The sequence below is a fragment of the Lonchura striata genome, chromosome 1 (genome assembly GCF_046129695.1).
Source record: "Lonchura striata isolate bLonStr1 chromosome 1, bLonStr1.mat, whole genome shotgun sequence".
Classification (NCBI taxonomy): Eukaryota; Metazoa; Chordata; class Aves; order Passeriformes; family Estrildidae; genus Lonchura; species Lonchura striata.
In genome coordinates, this window is record NC_134603.1 from 64,329,177 (window position 1) to 64,357,094 (window position 27,918).

General features: G+C 38.0%; 1 protein-coding gene across 2 annotated transcripts; it reads left to right on the forward strand.

Annotated features, from left to right (window-relative positions):
* Positions 1-26,356, forward strand: CLPTM1L (CLPTM1 like). 2 transcript variants are annotated; one of them, XR_002465301.2, is made up of 18 exons: positions 1-256; positions 1,223-1,323; positions 2,662-2,851; positions 3,596-3,738; positions 5,649-5,727; positions 9,495-9,612; positions 11,049-11,143; positions 12,672-12,756; positions 14,094-14,197; positions 15,546-15,611; positions 16,612-16,662; positions 17,283-17,365; positions 19,164-19,198; positions 19,485-19,540; positions 19,618-19,662; positions 22,743-22,858; positions 24,067-24,580; positions 25,710-26,356. XR_002465301.2 is itself a non-coding variant. In XM_021528731.3 (17 exons), exons 1-17 carry the CDS (start codon positions 83-85, stop codon positions 24,149-24,151), a joined length of 1,626 nt encoding a protein of 541 aa, XP_021384406.1. In that variant the 5' UTR covers positions 1-82; the 3' UTR covers positions 24,152-26,356. The 2 variants fall into 2 exon arrangements, 1 of the variants encoding a protein (XP_021384406.1); XM_021528731.3 differs by having other exon boundaries at positions 24,067-26,356.
* The last annotated feature ends 1,562 nt before the right edge of the window (positions 26,357-27,918 follow it).

Below are 27,918 nucleotides of genomic sequence, written 5' to 3' on the forward strand. Positions count from 1 at the left end.
GGGATGCGCGAGCGGCGGCGGCGGATCGCGAGCGGGGCTGCGGCGGCGGGCGGGGGCGGCCGCCGCCATCGGCACTGTCACCATGCTGAGCCGCAGCTCCTTCACCAGCCTGGTGGTGGGCGTGTTCGCCCTGTACGTGGCGCACACCTGCTGGGTCATGTACGGCATCGTCTACACGCGGCCCTGCCCGGCGGCGGCGGACGGCGCGGCCGGGGGATGCGTCTGGCCCTACTTGGCTCGGAGGCCCAAGCTTCAGGTGAGCGCGGCGGGCACGGCCCGCGGGCCCTCGGTACACCGAGTCCCCTCGGTACACCGAGTCCCCTCGGTACACCGAGTCCCCTCGGTACACCGAGTCACCTCGGTACACCGAGTCACCTCGGTACACCGAGTCACCTCGGTACACCGAGTCACCTCGGTACACCGAGTCACCTCGGCACCGCCCCTGACCCCGTCCCTGCCTCCTCCCGGTACTGCCGGCCTTGGGGAGAGCTCCCTTGGGTAGGGCTCGGGGTCGTGGTTTTTATTGATTTCGTATGTCTGCTGTCACACACGTACTGCTTAGAGCAGCGTTGCGGAAGAAATGCTGGGCCTAGTCTCTGTTTAGACGGAGAAGTCTTCATTAATTCATATAAATACCTGAGGATGCGTGCCAGGGGGATGGTGCCAGACTTCTAAGTGCTGCCTGGCGGCAGGATGAGGAGTAATGGCCATAAACTGAAACACAAGAACTCCCACTTCGCTGTGAGGAAGAACTTCATTATGTTGAGGGTTGCGGAGCACTGGAGCAGACTGCCCAGGGAGATGGTGGAATCTCCCCGTCCGGAGACGTTCCAAACCCCTCTAAACGCGTTCCTGTGTTACCTGCTCTAGGTCACCCTGCCTTGGCAGGGGCGTCGGACAAGGTGACCTCTAGGGGTCCTTTCCAGCCCTGACAGAGACCCTTTCCTTTACTGACAGTGTCTCTGGTTCTGTGAAATGGCTCCACTTCTTCAACTTCCAGAATAGGTCATCCCATTAAACTGTACAATACATTAAACTGGATTTAGTGGCTGTGTTTCTGCCAGCAAAAGGAGCTGACTTTTTTTTTTCTTTCCTTGTTTATACAGCCTTTCTGTAACTGGGAGAATTAGTGAAACTGAAAGACAGACCTGGACTCTAAACATAGAGATGCGTAAATTTATTTCCATACTCTTAATTTCTCTGTGCTGTGTTTTGGTTTCAGTTAAGTGTGTACACTACCACACGGTCAAGCATTGGTGCTGAGAGCAATATAGATCTCGTTTTGAATGTGGAGGATTTTGATATCGAGTCCAAATTTGAAAGGTAAGGATCTGGACTGGTAGTATCTAAGATATCAGAGTTCTTTGTTGAATTCTGAAGTGCTCATCCTTACTAGGAGTTACATGGACGGAAGTATGTGTGAAGCCAAGGTAGATTTCACTATTGGTTAGCTTGGATCAGCGTGCTCTTCTCAGCCATATAGGCAAACGTTTTGTAGAACCGTGCCTTACTTATAACAGTAAAAATTACTTTTCATTGAGAAAATCTGAAGACAATTGTGTTTGGAAATGCTTCATACTTGCCTCTAATCACATAGGTAGGACACTGGCTGCATGCTTTGTTTTGTTCTTAATTGCTGTGGCATTAGACCTGGAACAGGCCTTAGATGTCAAATCATATTCTCCTTTCTTGTGTTTTAGCAACATGCTCTTCCATAACTATTTCTCTGCTAAAAATCACATAAGAAAACCTTATTTTAACCTTCTTTTCCAAGAGTCTAGGGTTTGGGGATCTTCTCAAGGGATATTGGTGCCAAGACTGTGCCCTTAGATAAATTTTTTAGTAGAAAAAATATGCACTCTGCATATGCCTCTGAACAATAAAAATTACTGGAACTACTTGTTTTGTTCTTCAGATTTGCTATGTAACTTTTTGTTTGTTTGTTTAAAATAATTGCCCCATTCTTGACTCTCTTATCACAGTCTCCAAGGTTATTTCACTCCCTTCATTTTCTGTGACTAAAGAACTTGTTGGTTACAGTTTCAGTCATATTGAACTTCATCTCTGACAGACCTTATAAGAATTGTTTTACTGACAGGGTCTGCTAAGCTATTGAAAGTATTCAGAGCAGAATAAGCTGAGGAAGACTACAGGAATAGAGGAGGCATTATGCAAGGGCACAAGTAGGATGATTTCTTGGCTAGTACAAGGGGAGTGACTTCATGGTTTGGGGCTTCAGTTTAGAGTTCTGTGCTTGGCATGACATAGCCGAGAAGATATTTTATTAATGTAAAGTGCATGGCAAAACTTTGTGATTTTCTTTTTTAAATTGTACCGTGTATGTGATCTGTGATGCATCTTCAGTACATGAAGACTGGTTTTTTACAAGTGCTGTCATAATTTTGGCCCTGTGACCTATCAGTAGAGGAAAGCAACAAAAGAATTGATGATGCAGTCCTAGGGCAATAAAGTAGGGAGTGGACAGAGGTTAAACTATCTTAATATAATAGTAAATCTTTGGAAATGCATGTATTGTGATGCAAATAAAAATTACCCCATCCAGCTATGGAAAATGTTAGCCAGAAGTATTTGTGTCTAGTAATAGCTAAATATTTCAGCATGTGCTATGTCATCTCATAATATATTTATTTTGTATTTTAGGACAGTGAATGTCTCTGTACCAAAGAAAACCCGAAATAATGGCACATTATATGCATTTGTATTTCTTCACCATGCTGGCATTTTGCCTTGGCATGATGGCAAGCAGGTGCATATAGTAAGCCCTCTGACCACGTACATGGTCCCCAAACCAGAGGAGATTAATTTGCTCACTGGTGAATCAGCCACACAGGTAGGTGTGTGTTCCATCTATGGAAGAACATCTGCAAAATAAGTAATTTATTTTACAGACATTTCTGGTGTTAGTATCTGCTGTGCTTGCATTGTTAAACTAAGAATGATACAACAGAAAAAAAAAAAAAAGTCAAAATCCTCTTCTTAATTATCTTGCTAATAGCACACCACTTAGCAGAGCAGAGGTAGAGCTCTTTAAAATGCTGGCTAGTTATTTAAACAGTTCCCTAGCTAACAATAATTGCTTCAAGGATTCATTGCTTTTGGTAGAAATTACTCTGTAACAGCATGGCGCTGCTTTCTATAGTGAATTGAATTCATATGAAATAATGTGCTTTGCTGTTGTAAGGTAGCAGAATAAGATATGAAGACAAACAGATAATGTTTGGTTGATCGTACTTTTTACTGTTTTGAAGTAATATCTGATTATCGTATAGTTCTGATTTCAAAGTGATTTCTTCTTACTAGTGTCCACAATCCCAAGGTATAAAGGTTAATTCATGAACAAAGCTGTGAATGGACACTGAAGTTTTTCAGTGTCAGATTGTGGTGGGCCTTTAAATTCCATTCTGTTATATTTGAGCAAAATACTCGATCTGGTCAAAATTAATGTAAATAGTTTCTTAGCGGGCTTCTGGTTTATGATATAGTTAATGACTCCCTGGATTCTTTGAGTTAGATTATTACCTTGTTCAAAAATGTGTGTTGATTAGCAGTATGTATTTTTATTCTTTTTTTTAAGCAAATTGAAGCAGAAAAACAGACCAATGCCCTGGATGAGCCGGTCTCTCACTGGAGGTCAAGACTAACCTTAAATGTCATGGTGGAAGATTTTGTGTTTGATGGGTCATCGCTCCCTGCTGATGTTCACCGTTACATGAAAATGTAAGTTGATGACTTAATTTTGTCAGATATGTTATTTATAAACTTATGTCACATTTCTTCAAAAGTCTTCCTTGACCTTCTTCAGTATTTTATGTTTAAATGGGCACCTAGAGACAAGAGCAGATGCTCTTAATGCTTGCATTTTGGTAGTGACAAATTGCTGCTAAGATACTATGTACTAGGAAGCCTCATTGGAGATACCTGGTTCCTGGGCAGCTCAGAGTTTACAATACTTTTTCTATGTGGAGTTGACATAGTAAGGCAAAGCAGAACTACAAATACACAGGTAAAATGCTATAACAGGCCTCAAACCTGTTTGTTCTCCAATTGTCCTCCTGGCCTTCAGAGCAATTCCCATCCTTTGACTCTCTCCAGTTTTCCTTCATCTGCAAGTTACCTGTCCAAACTGGAAGTGCTGAAGAGGTACAGCTGATCTCCTAGGATATCTTTTTTTCTCCCTTTATGATTCCCTTTATTTTATTTTGACAGTGTGACAATGTTATGTCATTTTCCTCAAGAAAACACTAACAAACAGGGATGGGTTTTTGGGCCTCTAGGTGCAGGCAGTAGCTTCTGCTCGCAGCTTGCTTCAATTGCTTCCAGTATCAAGTATATAAGTAATGCTGTATAGGCTTGTGCTGCTGTATGTTGATGCCTTTCTTCATAAGTACCCTCTTCAATCCAGAAGTAGTTGGTTAACCAGCAGACCTCAGGGTTCTGGGACAGCTTTCCAGCCAGAATAGATAGACCCATAACAAGAAGGAGTTGTTGGACTTGGGTTGGTGGATGAGGAAGTTTTTTCTGGTTGATTGGCATCAGTGCTGTTTTGTTACGGCATTAGACAGGAAAAGAGTTTGCACATGAAAAAACTGCTGCAATTTCACTAACAATAGTTTTAATCATAGTTATTACATAAAAATCTAAATCACTTCAGTTAAATAACCAAGCACTATTTCTGAACCTCAGTTTCTGTGACCTTTTGTGTGTTACTATTGCACATTGTGTGTTTAGTATGCAGTCTTTCTTAGCATGCAACAGCTTTAATCAACAACTAAAGTTCAGCTTTCAGGCTTTAAAAATATCCATGATGCAACTCCATAAATTTTTGCAAAGAGCATCACAGTGTAGATAACTGCCTTTCTAGTGAAGACTTTAGGAATTTGTCTCTGTTAGGGTAGTGGGCTAAATACTTTTCCAAGGTGCTGACAAAGCAACTGCATGTAGGTCATAATTTGCTAAACAACTTTACAGTAACCAATTTGATAGAGGGCTTGAAAGCTAGGAAGTTTTTATTGGATTCGTGCAGGTTGGTGAAGTAGTATAGCAATCCAAATGAGAGATTCTATGGATGGCAGAGAAGATTTCTGCTCCTTGTACAGTCCCTGTAGTAGTATCCTTCTCATTTGTGCATCTGCCATCACATTCATGGTTCCATGTGGGTGAAAGCATGAGACTGATGTCCTGCCAGGCAGAGATGAATGTGGGAGATGGTGGAGGGGTGTCATGTCTCAGTAGAAGGGGGTATTTGAGACAAAGGATACAAATATATGGCAGTAAACTTCAGCATGTTTCTCTTCCACAGACTTTTACATTTCCCTTGGTCATGCAAAAGCTTCAGTATAATCACAACCAATTTCATTTGTATTTTTATTTCTTTATTCTGTCTTTCTGCAGAAGAATGAAAACAAATATGAATTTTTCAATACCTGTGTCTTTTAATGAAAGATTGATTCTAGACTAGTGGCTAATTTCTTGCTATGTGTTAAAAGAAAATGTGCCAGAAAAGATGGTGGGAAATTTCCACATGGGTAGATTTGAAAGTGATGAATGAGTGCATTTTTATACTTTGAATAAAAGTAGTTTTCTTTTTAGATCACTACAGTTATAAAATCCATGTTTAAACATCCTAGGGTTCAGCTGGGGAAGACAGTGCATTACCTTCCAATATTATTTATTGATCAGCTAAGCAACAGAGTGAAAGATTTGATGGTGAGTAATAGAATACCTTTAATTACATTTAACAGGTTTAACAATAATCTTAAATGTTGTTTAAATTAAGATTTTCTCATAGGTTGTTGTAATGAAGAAGTATAAATACACAAAAGGACTCAGTGACCATTTAACTTAATGTGACCTAATGTGGTAATTGCAAAAGCTGGGTATGGGTTTTGAGACTTCTCTCTGGCAGAAGTATCTGTCAGTCACTGTCTTCTATTCCATCAAAGATGTTTGAATTCCATTGCTTCTAGCTTTTAGGTGGATTTGGAGGACATCACTGTAGCAGCAGTAGTGGCTGGACCAGTCTCTTCAGTAGTTTGATTCCTTATTATGATGTGTTAGCATTCCAGAGTAGATTCTCATGCCTGTTAGGCATATTGACAATATCCACAGCTGATGGTGGAGGTACATTGAGATAAGTCAGTAGCTATTCTCTTATGTCCTCAAAATTCAAATGTGGGTAAGTTTCTTGATGCTGCTGTCTGTCACGTTAGACTAACTTGAGCACCTGAAAGTTTGGTGTCACCATACATCCAATGATTTTGTGCATTCAAATAAATCAGTACTTTGAAACTTCAGTGATGGAATTACAGAAGGATGAAGCTGGATGAGATTTCTGGAGATTGCTAGTCCATTGTCTCTTCTCAGAGTAGGATCTTGTGGAGTGAGTTTTTCAAGACCTTTTCCGGTTCAGATTTAGTTATATCCAAGGATGGAGAGGCCCCAGCCTATATGGGCAACCTGCTTTAGTATTTAGTTACTCTAGCAGTTAAAAAAAAAAAAAAATAAAAAATATAATTTTCTGTATTCAGTTTTTGCCCAACTCTTCTCTTCTAGGAAATCATGCCGTTTCTTTGCTACAGGTTGCACATGGCAGTCCCATTATCTAAATCATATTGCTCTTACCAGCTCTTAGTTAAGCCTTGCAGTTCTTTTCAGTTGCACTGGCTTGAATTTGGGAGTGTCTCAAAACTGTTAAATGAGCATGTCTGAATTATGCATCTTCTAGTTGGAAGCCTTTGTAGATTCAGACTTCCCATAAACCTTCAAAATGGTCTCTCCAATTCATTACTTTAGCTCAGACAAAGGGTTTTATTTCTTGGTGTTCAGGAGAATCTTTACAAATTTGTGTCCCACCCCAGATTTGTACAGCAAAGTAAACTCCTGAGCATTTGTTACAAGTCTTGACAGCAGATTGTTTTTTCCTGTATTTTTTTAGATACATATTTGTAATGTTTGTATTAGTGGTCATTGTCTTTTGTTTTAAATTTTATCACAGCTCATCCAGTCCAATTCATTCATGTGAAATTACTTTTAACTGGTCAAGTCATATACCCTGTTTGCAAATAAATTCCCATGTTACTAATGACCTTCCTGCAGTTGTCATGCATGCCACAGTTAATGTTTAACTCACTGCCTTAGAAAGTCATTAAAGATGTTGGGAAGTGCTACTAAGACTATTCCACTAAAACCTGCGACCTTCCCCTTCACACTGGCTTATGTGATGTCTCAGTAGTGATTGGCCAAACTGCTCTCAAGCCCTGCAGAAAGAGTGGTCTTGAAGTAAGCATTCTGTGAGAGACTAAGTGGTAAGTGAAGAGCAGGAAAGAATAAGGAGAGAAGGTGGTACAGCTTTTGTGGAGCCAGGTTAATATTTTACTGTAAACAGGGGCACAGACAGTATCCATTTTCTATGCCTGACCTAAAAGCATGGAGCTGAAGATGCATTTTTCCAGCTTGTGCTGGGCTGTATAGATTGTCAGCTGACTCATTTTCTTCAAGATGTAGGTCTTCTGTGGTGAGTACTGCAGTCTAGAGATTGTGTTCCTCATGTTCTTACATGTGCTTAAATGCTGAGGTTTTGGGATTGCACAGAATTTAATAAGGAGATAATTTTAAAATTCATACTACTGAACTTATATGCCGTGTTTGCACACTGTTTTGTAGTATTGATTAAGTAGAGTGCTAGAAGTAATGATGCTATACTGCAGGAGTTGGTTGTATTGCAGGGATTTGGTCATTTCTAGCTTTCAAAGACCTAGCAACCATCACACTCACATTGCAATTGTGAGGCATCCACCTGCGGGTTTTAAGCTGTTTGTTAAGAAAGAATTCATTCTTCTAATTTTACCTTTATTTTAGTTTGCTTTTGGTGTTGGAGAATTCCCATCTCTGTCTTCTATTGCAATCCAATTTCCTCCCTACAGTACCTCTAATTCCTCCATAGTAATTCTTTGTCTGTGAAGAGTGCATTTGCCACATGCTGCTTACCCAGGCATTTGCAAAATTTTTGTTTTTTGTCCATCCTTCACAGATAAAATTTCTTTTCTCTTTCTGCCGTAAATGTTAACACTGTCTTTGGTAGACTGAGAAACTGAAATGAGACTGATTGAATTACAGGAATCCTTTGAAAAGGAGAAGCAGTCTGGAAGCTGTTTATATAGTTTTTGGTAAATGGCTGTAGAATCTTACCAGTGTTCTGTACAGTCAGCTGTAACCACACTTGATTTTTGTTCTATTCAGTTCAGAGATCCCTGACACTGTTCTAGTTTCTCAAGCTTTTCTTTCTGCTGTATTCATAAAACTTTCTCAGCTTCTGTTCTCCCTCATGTACCTACATGTTCTGCCCCTGTCTGAAAAGCTTACAGGGTCTTGGGAATGCGGTGAAATTGAGATTTGTTTGTACTCAGTGTGGGAAAGAGTGAATGGGAGAATGAACATAGCCCTCAGTTCACATCTGAGTGGTAAGTGGGGAGCCTAAAACCATGTTCAGTGTCACAAGAATCAGAAGAAGCCCATTCACCTCAGTTACGTGTCAGCTAACTGATTACTGTAGAAACAGATGCAGTGTAGAGTAGCAGGTCTGAGATGGGAATTATGATTGGGAGTAATTAGGAGCCTGGAGCAGCAGATACTGAACATGAGTACTTGAGATTGGCAAGCACTCATTGTGCTGTCATCCTGAGCTATCCTTGGAAATGTAAAACAGACTGCCTGAACTTGTTCTGAGGTATCTGCTGAGTATTCTACCATCTTAGAGGACAAGGGGGGTTTTGTGGTTTCTTTTAAACCTATTTGAGAGATGTCATGCAGAAGGAGCTGAGGCAATTTAAGACTTTTTTTCCCAGCTTAAGTAACATGTAGATGATAAAATAGCAGAGATTTATTTTGTAGGATGCACAAAGAAAGTTTTTGTGAAACCCCAGATCCTAAAGTTATCTCACTTAGCTTTAGCTGTGGTGTTTTCATGAGTGTTAGCTAGTGGCATCATCTTGCTTCCTCACTCCTTCAATATCTCTGAAAATCAGCCTCAATGAAGTAAATTTCTGACTGTGACCTTTGGGATACAATTTGTTTGTTGGTTGGGTTTTTTGGGGTTTTTGTATAATATTCTAGTTTAGGTAATCTTAGCATATACATTCAGAGAAGAACTGTCAAAAGAGTTATCTTAAGCACACGTTTCCCACTTCATGCTGCTATCTCAGAGCCATTTGTATACAGGAACAGTGAGGTTGCTGTAGAAACTTGAACAGAATAAACTGCTAATTTAACATTTCCTGGAAAAAAATGAAAATACTTCTAGCATGATATAGAAGTCTAAGATCTTACTCCTTTTAAAAAACAAACTGAGTTCAAAAAATTGTGTGATTACATTATAGTGTGATACAATCACTTTCTTTATTTAAAAAAAAAATGAATGGAAATACTTATTGCCATTTTTCTGCTATTAAAAAATGAAACATCTTTTTGAAATGCAGGTTATAAATCGTTCAACAACAGAGCTACCTCTTACAGTGTCGTATGACAAAATATCTCTTGGAAAACTCCGATTTTGGATCCACATGCAGGATGCTGTGTACTCCCTCCAGCAATTTGGTATGCTTACCTTTAATGACTGCAGGCCAAGAAACCACAACCAACCCCTTAATTTGTTTCTTTTATGCACATAGATGACACTTTTTTTTTTCTTGATAGCTGGTGAAGTGATTTAATGCTACAAATCTTGTGTTGATTCACGCTAAGTTAAAGATAAAAATATATGTTGACATGTGGTAGGGAACAAGAGTACAGAGGTGAATTAACCATTTTAAAAATTTATTTTATGTGCATAGTACTCTGTAAAAGCATTGGAGGACATAATCAAGAAGAGCATTTTTGCCACGGGTTTCCCTTATCATCCATGGAATAGAAAGTTGGATCAGTGGTACATAGGCTTTGATATAAGGTATACACAGCTGCTCACTGTAGCCATAGATCTGCAGTGAAAGATAAGCAGGCCATACTGAGTAAAATCCAACTGCTTCTCCTTAGCTCAGGCTAATCTATATTAAAGCTAGAAGTATGTCTGCTGAACATAACTGTCATGAAAGAGTCAAGTAATTGTTTGTTCAGTTTGTGTGGAGCATTTGTCCACCATCACCTCTCCACAATTTTTTGTGAGCCTCCTCAGAATTGAAATTTTCATATTCCATGCCTCAGTTGTCGTGTGGTAGACACAGATATCAAGACCTCTCATCCTGAGAGTACCTCCTCTGCCTGGTAAAAAAGCCTATGTAAGATGCTACTTGTTCCCCCCAAGTATGTAGATAGTGAAACATAAGGTTTGAAATTTTCCTATTGGAGTAATTCCTGGAGAAGTCAGATTAGTAGCAAAACTCCAAAATCACTTGAGAATGGCCAGGTTCTTGCTGTGATGGCAAAGTAAGTTGGTGCTGAACTCAAGCACTATTGCCATAAATGCAGCATTTGTATTTTCTGAGAACTGTGGACTTCAGTCATAGTGTTGCATCTATGGCCATGTTTCTCACTGACTTTTGTTGTCCTTTACTGTGTAGTCCTTTCCTTATTTTTCAGCTTTTGATATGAAGCTTACTCTTTCTGTGTATCAAGCTACACAGTTGTAAGTTCAGAGTTCAGTTTGTAAAACCTTTTTTAAAGGTTTTACAGTTCAGAGGGCAGTTTGCAAAACCTTATTTTGACTTCCTGCTCAGGCCAAAATGATTTAAGGTGTCTTCCCATTTGTCAGGTAGTCAGCTTAGATTGTAATTACAGAATATGTTAAAGGCATGTTACAAACCACATTGTAATTATAAAAGTTAAGGGCTTGTAACTGATGGGTTTTGGTTTTGGGGCAAGCTAAATAACTTGCCAGAATATAGGTGGATTAGGATTTTACCAGAAAAGCTTCCATCGTATTTTGGATTTATGATTCTTTAACAAAACTTGTGCAGGTGACATAAGAGTCCGTTCATACTAGACTTGAGCATAACAGCAATGCTACTTCTTGCACAGTGACTTGTTGTTTTTCGTAGGGTTTTCAGAAAAGGATGCAGATGAAGTAAAAGGAATTTTTGTTGATACGAACTTGTACTTTCTGGCTTTGACATTCTTTGTGGCAGCATTCCATGTAAGTGTTTTTAGTTTTTAGGAAATACATAATATGAAAAAAAAGGTGGGGAGGTGTGTCTGACTTTCTGGTGTTTCATTTATTAAGAATTATTCTTGAAAATAGTAATTTCAGTAGAGCAGCAGAGGCATTATCTGGTACAAAAGTCAGCTATATTTCCAATCCAGAGGTAATAGAAGAACCTCAAATAAGGCAGAAATTTGAGATAATGATACAGAAATTACCAGTCTTGACTGAAATATAAAGCATTACCTTCATTATCACTTTTTTACATTGTAGTTGAACCAAAGCCCCTAGAATTCATATGCCTGTCAACATTGGTTTAAATTTTGTTGACTTCTCACAAGATTTATCACTCCATTGGCATAGCTGGGGCATCTGTAGTGGGGTTTCAGTCTCTGACTTCTAATCCCTGGAGAAATTTAGATCAGCTGATACAGATTGCTTCTAAAAGTGTTCTGTAGTGTGGAGCACTCATGGTTATTTTTTTTTTTTGTTGTTTGTCCCTTTCTTAGCATTGGCTTAAATCTGAATCTTGATTTTAATGAACAACTTTTTTTAGACACTGGGAGCATTTTTGTAATCTACAGTTACAGTCAACACAGTTCCCATGCTCTGGGAGAGATAAGAGCTTGCCTGGAATGTTATATTTCTTTATACTTGCACACAGTTAACTTGTTTGGAAAGCCTTAGACTTTATATTAATAAATATAATACATTACATATTAATAATGACATAATATAATAATTACATACATATTAATTTAATTTTTCCACTCTGTTTATCAGGTTGCAAGGTATCTGTAGACTGGGAGAAGCTTTTCTGATACATTTTTCTTTTGTGTGTCATTTCCCCAAATAATTAAAAAAAAAAGCCTCCCATAAAGAAACAAACAAACCTCACAAAAACACCTGAAAATTTCCTCATTAAAATCCACTGACCCAAAATTTTTTGATTTTTTTAAGACACTGAAGGCTTAAAGGAAATACCAAAACTATATTGAATGACAATATTGAAGAAAATAAAAAAGCTTCCTACAAGTAAATTAAATTCTAAAATGTCTTGAAAGTTTAGGTCAGCTCAGTGACAAAATACATAGGAAACTTGGCTTTCTGTATTGTAGGATTTTTTTTCTAAAGTTTTGATATTATCCAAATGTAAAATGACTGTCAATCCAATACAGAGGATTTTTAGTTTAATTTACTATGCTTTTCCCTGGTTGCTTGAGGTGTGTGGTTCCTCACGGTCCTCATTCTTCACCCTCTATGATGAATTACCCTGTATTGGGTCTCTGATTTTCTTTACAGGAGACTTGTTTGGTAGTGTTTGAAATTCATCCTGTCATTTTGCACTGCTTTTAGAGCCTGGGCTTCTACAAAAACTTTTCTTTTTAGTTTTTTATTTGTGAGTCTTAATTTTCATTTCTGAATCTTCTAAAATGGTTTTTTTTTAATACCATTGTTAACATTTTCAGTCTCTAATGAGCGTATGTTTCAAGCAAATGAGTATGTTTCTTCCTGTTTGCAGCTTCTCTTTGATTTCCTTGCATTTAAAAATGACATCAGTTTCTGGAAGAAAAAGAGGAGCATGATTGGGATGTCTACAAAAGCAGGTATGGATAGAATGCAAAGTGTTGCCTATGTGCTGTCTATTTTATGGTGTGTGTTTTCAGTCTTGCTCTAAGTTGACACTCTGTAGGTCTCAGAGATAGCAAAATGGTTTGCGTACAAAGAAGAGATGGCTAACAGTCTACAAAGATGGTTCTAACTTTGTTGGTTCTGTGCTCATCACTTGAGTCTAAGCACTTGTGTCACCACTGAGGTTTGACTGGCTTGGAATTGGGAAATAGATTAATATTGAGTCAGTTACCATGTTTTCCTTGCCGAAGGAACAGAGAACTACTCTGAGAAAAGAAGACCAGAAAAACTTCTGTGGGTGGAGAGAATGTGCTTTCATGAGTAATGCTGTTCTGCAAGTCCCTTGTATTCCTTGTAGATAGCTACAGGTTCCAAGATACTTGTGGGTGGAAAGTGCTGTATTGTAATGCTCTTGCTTGATTTGGGCTTTGATGTAAACAGGAGCAATAGCGGTTCCTGGGGTGGGGGGAGGGGGAGAGCATGGGAGGATTGACTTGATTTGTGTATAGGAAAGATGAGAGAAACATAGTGATCTGACATCCTGCCAGGCCTTCCTAGAAACAGATGAAGGTTTTTCCAATTGCTTTTTCCCAATTTTGATTATGAAACAAAATTGTAAACCTGGAGTCACTTGACCTCTGAGACGATCCCTAATTCTATCATATTTACAGAAGGATTAAAACACGTAAGGAATATCAATACCATGGGAGGGAAAAAAGGCATTCTAGTTTATGATGAACAACATATTTTTATCACGTGGAGAATCCATTTATCATTTTTATGAGTACATTTGTTTTTTTTAAAGCAGTTGTACTGCTGTTAGCATGTGAATGCCAGAAAGTTTGTAAAAATTCAAAACGGTACATGGAATTTCAGAAAGAGTCAATTGCCAGTTTCAAATTTCAGTAAAGTCAAATTTAAAAGACTTAACATTTACAAACAATAAATGAGTTTCAAGTACTGACATTATATTATCTCACAGCCTTTCAGCTTCCTGGAGACAAGAATCATGAATGTAGTTCCTAATTGTATTCACATATTGCTGAATTGCTTCAGTACAGAAGTCTTCATTAAATGTTCCAATTTTCTTTCATCTCCTGTGATAAGGATTGCATAAAATGTTCTTGTTCCCTATTTGGCCAGAGATTACTGGCTGTTTCTAGGACTACTAGATATATCAAGATGTACATAAAAGAAATTCATAGTTAAATTGTGTAAGACAGAATTGCACCAAACAGACCATCACTCTTCTGTCATCTCAGCTGTTCATTTAAATATTAATAAGCCTTCCATTTTCATCTTTTCTGTCTAGTGCTTTGGCGGTGCTTTAGTACTGTGGTAATATTTCTTTTCCTTTGGGATGAACAAACAAGTTTATTGGTACTGATCCCAGCAGGCGTTGGTGCAGTGATTGAGGTGAGTTCTTAAAGCTGCAGCACCAGATACCAGTATTTGCAGCAACACCCATAGTTCATAGTAGAAAAATAAATGCTAAACTAGTTACTGGAAAACTACTGGAGCTTGCATGTCCTTGGCTTTCAGTGACAGAGGAGATGGTGTCCCTTGATCAAATAACTAAACTGGAAGTATCAGTTTGTTCTGGGGTGATCCAGCTGATACTGTAGTAACCAAACACAGGGTGATGCTGAGGTTCCAGCTATCACATCATCCAATAGTCCTCACTCCTGGCCAAGCCAATATAACCATGTCAACAAGCCTGCATGGAAGCATTGTCAAAAAGCAGGCTGTGTGCCCACAGACAGTGCCATGACTGAGGTGACTTGGGAAGGAGGAAAAGGAGGAGACTGCTGCCTGTGTGCATGATTCCAAAAGTTCGCATCTAGTCAGTGGGTTGCAGGTAACACAACTGTCTCAAAGTGACAGCAATCATACGGACAGTACATCTCAGAGGAATTTTTCTGCTAGGAAGAACTTTTTCACAGCTTAGACTTAACTCACGTTTCTCATGCAGTACTAATAGTGCCATTGATTCTGTAAGAAATAATTTTTTCACTCGTATCAAAGATAACAGTAAAGGATCATCTTTACGATATTCCCCTTTTTTTGTCTGGAATATATGGTGAGTGAGGAGAGAATATTGGTGTATCTAAAGTTAAATGAACATTGTCCACAAAAAAAAATCTTCAGGGAGTGCAGCTCTCCTGGGCAGTTGCATTGCCTAAGTTGTCAAATCTGTGTAGCAATGTGGATACATGAGTAAATTTTAAAGTGAACTTAAACTTTTGGTTTACATTAGGGTCAGACTGGTACAGCTGTACAGTAAGTAATCAAAAATAATTCAGCAGATTCACTGATTTTTGCTTGTAATCCACTACTGAAAAGTAATGACCATGTAAGTGCCAATTTAATCACTGTTAGGAGTTCTGAGGCACCTTCATCGAAGGCACATAAAAACTTGTTTGGCAGGTGACTACTGGAATTTTCTAAATGCCTGAACGGGGGTGCATGTTGGTGCTAACCCCACCTAGGTACTGCCATTCAGATATCCTGGAATGACTACATTACTTCACTTAAATTACATCATCTGGTAAAGAGACTTAATACATTGTACTTGTTTGATGACATGGCATTTGGTTTGTGTAGACACAGGCAGTGTGTGCTGCAATCAGGCTGCTACTGCTTTATGCAGTGGATGGTTAAAACAGGTATTCTGGAATCTTGATTTTAATTATATGAATCCTTTGTAAGATGCTCCTTTGTGTAATAATCTTTTATGTGCATTTTTTGGTTTTGCTAATCACAGCTCTGGAAAGTGAAGAAGGCCTTGAAAATGACAATCAGGTGGCAAGGTTTGAGACCCAAATTTCAGGTATAGTAGACATTGCCCTGTTAATGATTACACTCTTAAGTCATCCATCTGTTTCCAGGTTACTGTACATCTTGACTTGTAGTGAAATGAAGAAATTTTTTTAAATTATAAAACTTACCTGTCTACATCTCTCTATGAATAGCTTCATCCAATAGCAGGATGAGCATTTTCAAACCTGTCTCTTTCTCTGAGTTCTTTAGAAGCAGCAACTATTCGTATGTATTTATGGTGCAAGAAACTTCAGAACTTCTCTGTCAGCCCTGCTAAATCTTTATAGGTGGGGTGGGACTGTGCTGAGGCCAGGCACTCTTAAGTGCCATCATGTTTTGAAATAAGAAGCTGGCTTTTTCATGAACCTGTAGGTGTAACTTCTCAGTTGTGGAACTAACAGAAGATGTGGCATGTTCTGGGGACAGTAGACTCTTAGATGATTCTTATGGGTGAAATGAAGTGCTGAGATTGCAAAGTGCAGTCTGCACTGAAAGTTTTTCTTGCTGGTAGAAGAAACAGTTGTCTAAGATTCAGTGTTTCTTCACAAGAAGTGCTGGGGTTTTGTGCTGCTTAAAGTCTATGTGTCTAGAGTGACTGGTGGCTCACCTGGTGGCTCTGCTTGTTCCTGTGTCAAGGAACTGTGTTGAAGCAGGCAGAATTTGTAGACCTACAGAGATAATCCATGACGTCTTCATGGTTATGGCTTTTCATAAATGCTTTCTTTATCTGACAAATTTCTAGCTACTTGACTTGGTTTTTGCATTGTGAATTCTGCTGTCTTAACAGCTTTTCTCTAAGCAAAGAAGTCTTGGAAGTTTGGTATAAAATATGAGGTTAAAGGATAATCTTTTTGCCTACCCTATATTTAGTAGGCTGCACAGGACAAATATATGACTCTGCTATAAAGAAGCTTTTAAAAGCTTTGATACCTGCTTAATGTGGGGAGTTGGACAGGAAAAGGCTTTCCCCTTGTGTTCTGATGTGATTATGGTTTTCATGTGTGTTGCAGTTTGGTGCATACAACGACTCTGAAAAGAAAACCGAGGAATATGATGCCCAGGTAAGAGGGAATCCTGTGACTTGCAGTCTACAAAGTCTGTATATGTCACGTGTTAATTGACTTGTTTTGCTATTTTTGTCTACAGTGTATTTTCCACATCCTCACAGTTGTCAAGTGGGTCATCATTGTGTAGATGATCAGATAGTGAAGATTCATTCTGATAATTTATGAATGGAAACAATGAAATAGTTCTTTTGTTTGTTGAATCTGGTTAAGGCATTGCTCTGAGAAGCATTACCACTCACAAATTTGAAAGCTGATATTTGTACTTATTATTTTTACAGAAGGAAAGTTCACATGGTTCCTGATTTTTGAAAGAAGTTGAGCATAGGTGACAACATTGGTGTTAAGTAGGGAGTTACTTTTAGAGACTGATCTTTGCGCTGTCTCTTGGTGCAATGCTCTGAGGTGATTGCTTGTCTGTACTGGACTTTGGAATTTTCACCACCACCACTAGGAAGTGGAAGCATAGTAGAAATAACAGACATTTGGGAATAGGAAAAGATTTTCAGGAAAAAATTTATGTTGCTATCTTCTTCTTTTCATGGCTATTTAATGCCATGAAAAATCTGTTCATATAGAATCTAGTGAACTAACAAACTATTTTCCTTGTCCATTAGGCTATGAAATACTTGTCGTACTTGCTCTATCCACTGTGTATTGGAGGGGCAGGTTACTCCTTGCTGAATGTCAAATACAAAAGGTACTGTAACTCTATAAATTAATCTTATATGGAATTGAAACTTTCCCCATTTTTTCTACATGGTTATGGAAATTGGTTGTTAGCTTGATGCATAGGCCAGGAACTGGAAATTTCCTTGTCCTTTCTATCTAAAGCTGAAGAGTATAGATGTTTTTTTAACATCCTGTAACAATAGGCTGTTGTATTTCACAAGTTACCTGATAGTTACTTTAGCATAGAATTCAGTAGCTTGCATACAAGTCAATCAGAAGAGAAGGAAGAAAGCTGCCCTTGATGTTCAGAGGGCCAGTTGGTGATAGGAGAGATGAATGGAATTCAGTGGCTGAACTTGTCCAATAGCAAAAAGAAGCAAAAACATTCACAAAATTATTTACTTTGAACAACAGTCTTCTCTCTTTCTAGATATGATAGCTATGATGGCAAGCAAGCAAAAGCATTTTTTAGAAAGGGCTCTTTATTCCTTTAGGGCCATGAACTTCCTGCAACATAGTAATACTTCAGCAAGAGCTGAACATTCAATATTTCATGAGCAAATGAAACCTTTGTCACCTTTCACTCAAAATAGCTGGTTCATTTTATGTTGGAGAGATGCAAGAAGTGCAAACTTTGTTGTAGGAAAATCCTGCAAACATAAGCATGGTAAGGCCATGTAGGCATTTTTTAATAGTCGTTAGGCCCAGATGGGATGGGAGAAAACAAGCAGTAGTAGCTTTTCCTAGTCTTATTTTAAGCTGTTGTTGCATACATGAAATGTAACACTCATACTAGAAACTGGGGCAATTTCTGCGCTATTAGGAAAGCATTTTTTTCAGAAAGTTCTTGTCTTAGTAAGCAGCTAACAAATATGCAGCATTTTAAAATTCTGCTTTTCTGACAAAATTCTTGAATTAGTTTAGTATTTCAAAGTACTATATTTTAGATATTTTATGAGCTGCAGCTTAAGGAAGTGAAAGCAATTCATACAATAGAATTATTGCCATTGTTAAATCAGTAAGGAAATGTGTCAGAACAAATAATCTTAGCAGTGGATTATCCTGTAATCTTGGAGGCGTTTTCTGATTCATTCTTTATATGCCTGTGGATTACTGAAATGCTGCTATAACTGTAATGTTACTCTTCATGTATCAGTAACACAGCAATGCAAGTTTAATTTTAAATGATGTAACCAGACCATGACAGTTATTAGCTGTTCTCAGGATTGCAAGCACAACTGTGGGATTCTGTCATTGTCTGTAGCCCTACCATTATTTTGTCAGGATTGTGCTCCATTGAACATCTGGGAAGGTTATTAGATGTAAGGAGGGAAAAACCTAGATTCTTTGTATTTACTTTTTTTTTTACATACTTACTGTTGTGGTTTGCACTGAATGGTACTTGTTTGAAATTTGGTGACTCCTTACTGTGCCATATGAAGTGACTCTTTAATATTTAGAATACAGTGTTATCTTTGTAGGCTTTAATACAGTCAGGGTTCAGTGCACAGTATTACATGCACAGTGCACGTATCTCATGTCAGTTATCTGATTATTAACACAGATGTCTTAAAATGGTCTGTAAAAGTATAAAAAGAGGTGATAAGCCTCTCAAAACTTTTTGCATGGACTGATAAGTATCATTTGCTTAAACTACCTTCTCTGGAGCCCCTCCTAATCCAAGGAAGATGTGAGGTATTTAGTTCTTGCATGGAGTAATTTATAACACAGCTATTTCTTGGAGTAGTCATGTGGTGTACAGTGGTGTATAGATGTGGTATACTTTTGGCTGAAGAGAAATATAACTGTACTCTCTTTGTTTGTAGCTGGTACTCCTGGTTGATTAACAGCTTTGTCAATGGTGAGTCCCTTCTGTTCCCTTTTCTATACATGTTTATTCAGATGAAGGCCAGGACTCAAAAGTAGAATATTAACTGCTGTCATTTGGATCAGTGTAATACAAATCAATAACTTAGTACTAAATTATCACAGTGATTGAAAAAGGGAGAAGAGTCAACCCAAAGTGAACAAAAGAATTAGATGCATCTTCACTCTTAGAAAAAAATTGGTGAAAATTACTAATTATGGAAGTACAGTTGTGTGATTAACATCTGTGCATTTGTTTGTTTTCCAAATTTCATCTTCAGGAGTGTATGCTTTTGGATTCCTGTTTATGCTGCCCCAACTATTTGTAAACTACAAGGTAAGATTCAAAAGTGATGAAAGTCTACTTTTCTAGTCTCCCAGACTTTATTACAATTTGATATTTCTTATTTCTAGATGAAATCTGTTGCACACTTACCATGGAAGGCTTTCACATACAAAGTAAGTAAAGCTCTAATTTAAAGTTGGGTGCATTTTCATTTTGAAAATTATTTTCTGTAACGAAGAGCCTAATAAAAAACAGCTTAAGGATGGCAGTACTTTTTTGTTTTAACAACTAAACTTGTTTGCAACTGTTCTTAAAAGAAAGAAACACACTGATTTTTATTTTTCATAATGACTTCCATGTGATGAGAATACTTGCATCCTAGTTTTTATGATAATACTGCTTTTTGTACTGTCAGCTCTCTTGCATAAGTACAGGTGTTGGTCCTGCAGAGAAATTTATCAGTCTTAGTTAAATGTGTTACTTTAAGAAGGTGTCAATGCATCACTGGCGAGGGATAGTTCTCAAGAAATATTTAGGAATGCTAAAAGACCTTTTACTGGCAGGTTCCAGGAGCTACTAGAGGCTGAAGTAGTGTATACACTGTTCTGTGCCAGGGTGGTAATTGTGAGCTTCTGGGCAAATGTGAGGGGTGTTGTTCCATGGGGGAAGGAGGGGCTGCACTGTGGTGTCCCCACTGCCTAGACTGCCCTGGTAAGGCAGTGCAGTGCTGCAGCCAAGCTCAATAGCAGACCTTGGAGGGGGAGGTGAGTTTATTTAAAACCAAATCAGCTCACTAACCCTTTGATAGCTGTTTATCCACAAGCACTCACTCATGTGTCCCAAGTGGTTTGTATAGTATTCAAACACCAAGATGATAGACCCAAGTATCACAGTCAGCTATCATATGTGCTGATATGGATAACAAGGGACACCCGCTGTTCAGTAACCACATCTCCTATGTTCTCCCTCAGTTAGAAACTATACTAGTTTTGTTCTTGTACCCCTAAAGACCTGATAGTGTTCTGACTATAATTTCCCACCAATACTGTGTACTGTATTTGTACTGTGCTTTGCTTTCCTGACCTTTGTGTCCTGAGAAACCGTGGGTGGATGTGTTGGGATCATCAAGGCCCTGATGTCATCACCATGTACCCTTTTTACTTGTGCTTCCACTCATAAATGCTTTCATTTTTCCTTTGTGCTGATATTTTAAAATTCCCCAGAACATCTGTACTTTAAAATAACAGTGTTAAAAACTGCTCAAGAAATGATGTCCAGTTCGGAACAGATGATGTGGGACAAAAGGACTAAAACATACACATCTAAAGAGATTACAAAGGCTTTTCCATTTCTATGAGCCTATAGCAATTGTCCAACTTTCTGCTGCCTTCCTGTTTTTAAGGAAACAGGGCGCATGTAGGAAAACTGATTTAAATGTAGCTGCTAGCAGAATAGCAACTGAGCAGTTGCTGTGGAAATAGAGACAAAAGTAACAGTTGCAGTTTGATGTGAAATAGAGACAAAAATAACAATAAACACAGTATTTCAGGCATATACTAGGCAAATCAGCATGTTTCTTAAGAGGGAGCAAAAGGTATATTAATTAAGTATTTCACAATTTTACTTCACCAAAGAAAACTGAGCAGAGACATCAGCAGTTAAATAAACAACAGCGGGAGGTTATTTAAGCAAGTAACTTTTAAATCAGTACAGCCTTGCTCTTGGATGCCTTTTCTTACAGAGCATTTATGGTTCCTGTTTAGATGCCATAGGCTACCCACAACAAAGGCACGTGTGTGTGGAGAAAGAAGTCTATTTTTGTTTTCAATTATGTTTAATTTAGAGAGCTTTGGAGGGAGTATTTTACTTTTTTAAGGAATATTTAGAGTTTCTTGCTCTCATGTTCACTTGAAGCGGAAAGAAATGTCTGAGGGCTCACTTGTGACCGTTGTTCTAGAGAGCTTTGTTGGGTTTTTTCCTTAATTTGAGCTCTGACTTTCTAGATTCTGTGGGTTTTATGTTTTATTGTTAATAAAGAGTACCTTCAAGTGCGGTAATCTCAAAAGAAAATTATCCAGTCTAAACACTATTGAATGGGCTGCCTTGGTGCATTCACTTGCAGTACCTTATAGAGACTCTGTGCCTGAAAGATGGAGCATTTAGCTTTTTCTTTCCATTGTCATTGTAGGATCACTCACTTGGGTGTTGACTTGGAAAGGCTCTTTTCCAGCTTGCCAAGGTTTTTATGTTTGCTCCATGACAAACCCTTGCACAGGCTTGAGAATTGCCAGCTGTATTCCTCACTCACTTCAGACTGATGCATTTGTTTTGACCTGACAGAAAGAGCTCTCCTGTTGTAACTAATCAGAACTCTCTCCTGTCCAACACCCCCGTTTTCTGCTGATATTCTCTTCCATCATATAAGCATTGGTTCATTGCGTAGAGTGAGTTTTGTGCTTACATCTCTTGCCCCCTTCTTATGGTGTGGATTAGCATTCAGCCTGCTAAACTGAAAGGAGCCATGCTACTGACTCAGTTTGTTAACCTAACAGTGAATATTCTTTGCTGGGTTTGTTTAATGATGTTTTCAGTGAGTTGAAACAGTTTCTTGCAACCCGAGTATTAGAGCTGGTGCACTGTAGCCAAGAGCCAGATCCAGAGGAGCTGCCTTTTGGTTAAATTACTTTTCATTATTGCTGCAGAAATAGAGCAAATATATCTAGTTGATTGGAAATTATGTAGAAAATTAGCCATCCCTTATTCAAGACATAGTTACTTCCAGGAAAACACTGAAAATATTTTAAAGTCTTTCCAAGGCTATTAAGTTAATCTTCTTAAAAGCAATAAATTAACAAATTTTTACACAAATTTCTACAGAAAACGAAAGTGAAGTGACATTTTGTACATCTTGTCATTTGAGTAATGAACAAACAAAAGTCTGGGGGTTTTTCCAGTTCCTTTGAAGTTTTCTCTGAAATTGAGTCTCTGTTTTTCCCCTCCTATGACAATACTCTTACAGTCCTACTTCCTTTTTACTTGTAACTTCTGGGCTGTAGTAGACAGTATGGTCTTCATTAAAAGAAGGCATTTTAAAGTTTGCCTTAATTAGTTTTGCAGCATAACCTTTAAGTGTTGTTAGAAATATGGAGGAAGTCGGTGTTCTTATGAACAATATAGGAAGCTTCTAACTTTGCATGACTGATGACTTCCTTTCTTCACAGCCAACTGAAGTATTCTTTTTTTTAATTTGTAGGCATTCAACACCTTTATTGATGATATATTTGCTTTTATCATCACTATGCCAACATCTCATAGGCTGGCATGCTTTAGAGATGATGTTGTGTTCCTGGTCTATCTCTACCAAAGATGGTATGACTTCCTTTAATATTTGTTACAGTTTTTACAATGCTATAGATGGTTGCAGTCTTGTTGTTATAAAGAGCTATAGGTTGGGATAGACTTGGAGCAGAAGTTTTATACTATAGTAATGTATAGTATAGTATGGTCTGGATAATGTTAGTTATGTATATGCCTAGTGAAGGGAATGGTGAGCAGGGCACCATAAAGGATCACTATAAAGGAGATCTCAATACAAATAAGAGGAACAAAAATATGTTCCTGTAACTGACAGTAATTCTGGACATGATACAGAGTAGTAAAAAAATTTCTCTTCTCACAGTACTCGGAATTTGTGTCAGTTACCCCTTTTCTCTCCCCACAACATCCTTCTTTTTACCAGATTTCGAAGTCACAAGTCCTCCCACTCCCCCCCAAAAAAAAAACAAAAGAAAAACCAAACAAAAACTACAAAAATACATTTAAAAGAAAAAAACAACCAAAAAAAAAAAAAAATCAAATGTAAGACATAAATACCTGAAGTTAGGGAAATGAGAGAAATTCCTAAGCTTGTATTCACCTTAGCAGTTCTGGGCTTCTAACCCTTGCGGAGGGCCACATCTCCATATGCTCCGTGTCTGAGGCATGTTCTACAAGGTGCTCTGCAAGGCAGTAGTGAAGGATGTTGTCTGATAGGGGACTGCCCTGCTTGGCCTTTTTATTTAGCTGGTTTGCAAAAACAAGTTATCGGGTTCTCTTGTAAGTTGAGTTCCTGTTGAGTTTCAGATTCTTTGAGTAACTAAAAACAGGGAAGAAAGCTATATGCACTACTTATGAAATACTGTTCATAGTAAAGTTACAGAAAGCATATTTTTGATCCCAAGAATAAGCATTTTTGTTTATTGTTATTTTTGTAGAAATTAAGTGGTCAGCAGCTTCAGATAGGGGCTGGGCAGTGGTTTCAAGTTTGAGAGGTGTCCTGCATTGCTTGAGAAAAGACTCCAGTGAAGCTTTAAGGGAGCTAATATATCTCTTCAGAGGTTATGAGACATTTGGTTGAGTCATATTGTGAAAAAGCTGATACATCTGTACAAATGTTTAAAGATGTTGGGTTTTGCCACAAATGGGAATAGAGAATACGATGACAAAGAAATTAACTTTTAAAATTAAGCATCACAGAACTACTTAATTCCTTCAGATAGAGGCTGTAATGTAACTAAAGATTTGTTTCTTTCTGTCAGGCTTTATCCTGTGGATAAGAGCAGAGTAAATGAGTATGGAGAATCTTATGAAGAAAAGTTAAAAAAAAAAGCTCATAGAGAATAACTAAGAACTGAAGAAGATTCTGACCCCTGGACTCTTCCTCACTTTGTGTATTACCTTGTCTTAAGGAAGGAAAAACTTATTTAATAAGAGTATTTTTAAAGCTTATGACAGAACTACATGGACAATGCATCTTCTATATTGCCAAAATCTAGTTTTGATACCCTCCTCTTTCAAGACTGCTTCCATCCCCACAAAGTCTACAGTCTGCCAGATGACATTACATAAACTTCCTGCATTTCAGCTTCTCTTCAGTGAAAACCTAAGCATCCTGACCATTGTAATTAAGATCCAAATATGTGTTTTTAAGACAACTCACAAACTGAAACTGTGGTGCCTGTGCCACTAGGCTATGAAAACTGAGAAAACAAGACACTGTGTTACAGCAGAATCATGGATTATTGCCAAACTGGGGGCTGTCAAAAATAAAAGGTATAATACTGGATTATATTCTTCTTAAAAATCATTCTCATTTGATAATGGAGATAATGGAAATTGTAGAAATTGTGAATTCCTCGCTACAAAAATATATTGTTGGAAATATAGGATAAGGTACATGGAGTTGTTAAACTTCAAATTCTGCCACGTTCTTGGACTACAATATGGCAGTGTTTCAGTTTTCTTAGAGTGAAGCTGTGAAAAAACTGTAACATTATTTATTTCAATATTTATGCAAGTTTATAGAAATCCTTCTGCATTGTTGACAAACCTGATTTCTTGGATTAGCAGGTATTGATGTAATGCAAATCATTGTTACTTGCCAGGAAATTCTCCTAATGTTTCTTAAATTCTTCATCATTTGGTACCACGGTGACCTACTAGGCCAATTCTGTCATGTTTCAAAGAGAATAATTCCTTAGTCTTTTCTGCTCTCCCTCCCTGCCCCATCCTGTTTTTTAATGAAACACACATCATTCAAATGGAATTGTTTTGCTCAAGTACAGGTTCAACAAACTACACTGATACAGAGAAAAAAAAAAAAAGCCTGGTAAAGAACAAGTCATACCTTTCAATTTATAATCTGTATTCCATGAAAATTAAATTCATTAGGGGAGGTATTTTGATCTGCTTCTTTCAAATTTGTAAAAAATAATCAGGTTGAATTATTATACCAAAATCCAAATTCCACAGATATATCTAGAAACCACTTACAAAAATGGTTAGGAAAATTTTAAATTTAAAATCTTTGAAGATTTTTAAAAGCAAGTTTCTTATTAACAGTAAGGGAAATACAGAGTGCATTCCGTTCAGCAGCAAATAAACTAAAATTTAAAAAATCCAAAAGGCAGAATTCGAGTTTCCAATTCTAGTTTTGCTTTGGTCAGTAAATTTACAAATAAACCATAATGATTCTTAAGTGTATTAAATTGCATGCTGTTTGTGGAAGGCTGTTTAACCTCAATTTGTGGTGAATTGGAAATATTCATACAGGTCAGCTCCTATGGTCTGTAACTACTTTGTGAAGTGGATTTTATCCAGTTCTGGTACTGCAAAGTCTGAATGTATAAATATCTGGGTCCTAAATAGATAATGAAGTTTGCCTGCCTGTGTTTTGCTACAGACTGCAGTCTTTCTTGTACTGAAGTCCTCCTTACACACTGCTGGCAATGGAAAGGAGTCTTGAAGTGAATATTTATCTCCTGTTAGTGTTAAAGTCTCTTTATGCTGTTAATTGTAACTACAGATTGTTGACTTTAGCATTAAACACACCTAAATAAGTCTATGCAAAACTGGGGCTGCATTTGCTGTATCTTGTACCTGTTTTGAATTTGTTTGGAATGAGCTCTTTACTGTTAAGCAAATTAATATTTCACATTAAGTAAATCGTGTGTGAAAAATTTTCCTGATATAAAGAATGCATATAGCACGTTCCCTTTTTGTGCCATTTCAAAGCAACCAAGTCATTGATTCTTCTAGAGTGGCTTCTCAAAGTCCAGAATACCATATTTGGTATTCAGAATACCATATTTCTGATGTTTCATTGCTCGTTTTTGTACACAGTTGTTGGAAAATTTCTCTTGCACCTTTACATACTGTGAGTTTCCTGGTCTTCTGTCTTGCATTTCTTGACACTGACCTTATGATAACCTATACAATAGTCATAAAGCTTATAAAATTAGAACATTAAGTCTTTAAAATGATCAAGACTTTCCTGTTCAAGTCATTTTTTTTATGCATTCCATTTCCAAATAAAAGACTTGTCATACAGGGTAAAGAGTTACATTTTGTTACTGGAAAGAAAGGTGGTAAAAAAAACTGTAGGGTGTAACTTTGGAGATACTGAATTATCTATTTTAACTTTCTAGTTGTGGTAATGACATCAGCTAAAAATGTGGTTCAGTATGTGAACCAGCTCATGCTGGATAATCAATATCTTAGAATCTGTTTAAGTGTCCAAGAGTAACTTAAAAACTTCCTCACTTCTAATGGGATCTACTGTTGTAAGCAACTAGGTGACCATCTCACATTCTCACCTTCATTAGGCTTGTAAAGGCTTTGGAAATTATAAGATTACTATGATTTGGGGTTGGGGCTGGTTTAGAATTAATTGAGAAAACCATCCTATACTTCTGGAAGCTGCTCTTGCCCAGGATTTAGCATGGCAGTCCTGTTTCTCTAAGGACATAAGTGACAAATGGCAGCTGGCTAGACTCTGGCTGTAGGTGGCCTGTGGCACAGTGCCTCCGAGCTGTGACAGAGACTGTGCTCCATTCCTGCACAGCTCTTCACTTCCATACCCTGCTACTTCCTGCTCATCATTTCCTGCTGCTGTTCTCCAGGATGTGACCTTCCACCCTTTGGACTTTTTCCCCAGGAGCCACAGGATAAATGGATTTACAAAACAGCAGCAGCACAGGCAGTTTTTTCTCACCTGCAAAGCTCAAGAAATCTGCTCTGCTGTGCTTCTGTCCCTCTGGAGCAGGGACTATGGATGGTGCTAAGCATGCTGTAGCCTCAGCACCAGTACATGTTGCCTTTTAATATGACAGTCCAGTAACTTAGCTACAGCACCTAGCAACAGAAGCATTAATACACAAAATTCTGTAGTTTGTCTGCAAACACCACGTTTTCCAGTTTTTTTTCCATAAGAAGATAAATCTCATCTTGAAGAAGAAAAATGTAGCAGTTTATTGGTAATACACTTTACTTTAGCTTCTCCTTATAGTATGATCTAAAAGAGGTGAGAAGGGACTTCAGGAGGCTGCCCACTACCAGCACAGCCTCTTAGCCCTCTTATAACACTCATTATGCTTTCCTGATAGTCCCATATAAAGCCCTCTGAGTGAATAAATCTAACAATGGGGATTGAGAAATGAAGCCAGAGAGAGCCCAGCCTTCCCAGATGCCCAGTGAGTCTCTGACTGTTCCCCATCTCCCACTAAGAGAAGTTTGGCCCTGTGTGATTATTGATGCACTTTTCCAGTGGTTACAGAAATATAGAAAAAAGACATTAAGCTGTTAGCATCAAAGGAGAGCAAAGAGGATGGTGAAGGGACTGTAAGAAAAGCTTTATGAGGAGCAGCTTGAGGTCACTTGGTCTGTTCAGTCTGGAGAAAAGGAGACTGAGGAAGACTTTATTGCAGTCCAAAACTTCCTTGTAAAGGGGAAGCAAAGGGGAAGGTTCTGATAATTTCACTCTCATGACCACTGACAAGACTCGAGTAAACAGCATTAAGCTGAGTCAGGAGGTTTAGATTGGTATTTTATTAGGAAAAATATGTCAGAACTTAAAATGTCCCTCAGACATTTTTGGATGTTCTGGGCCCAGG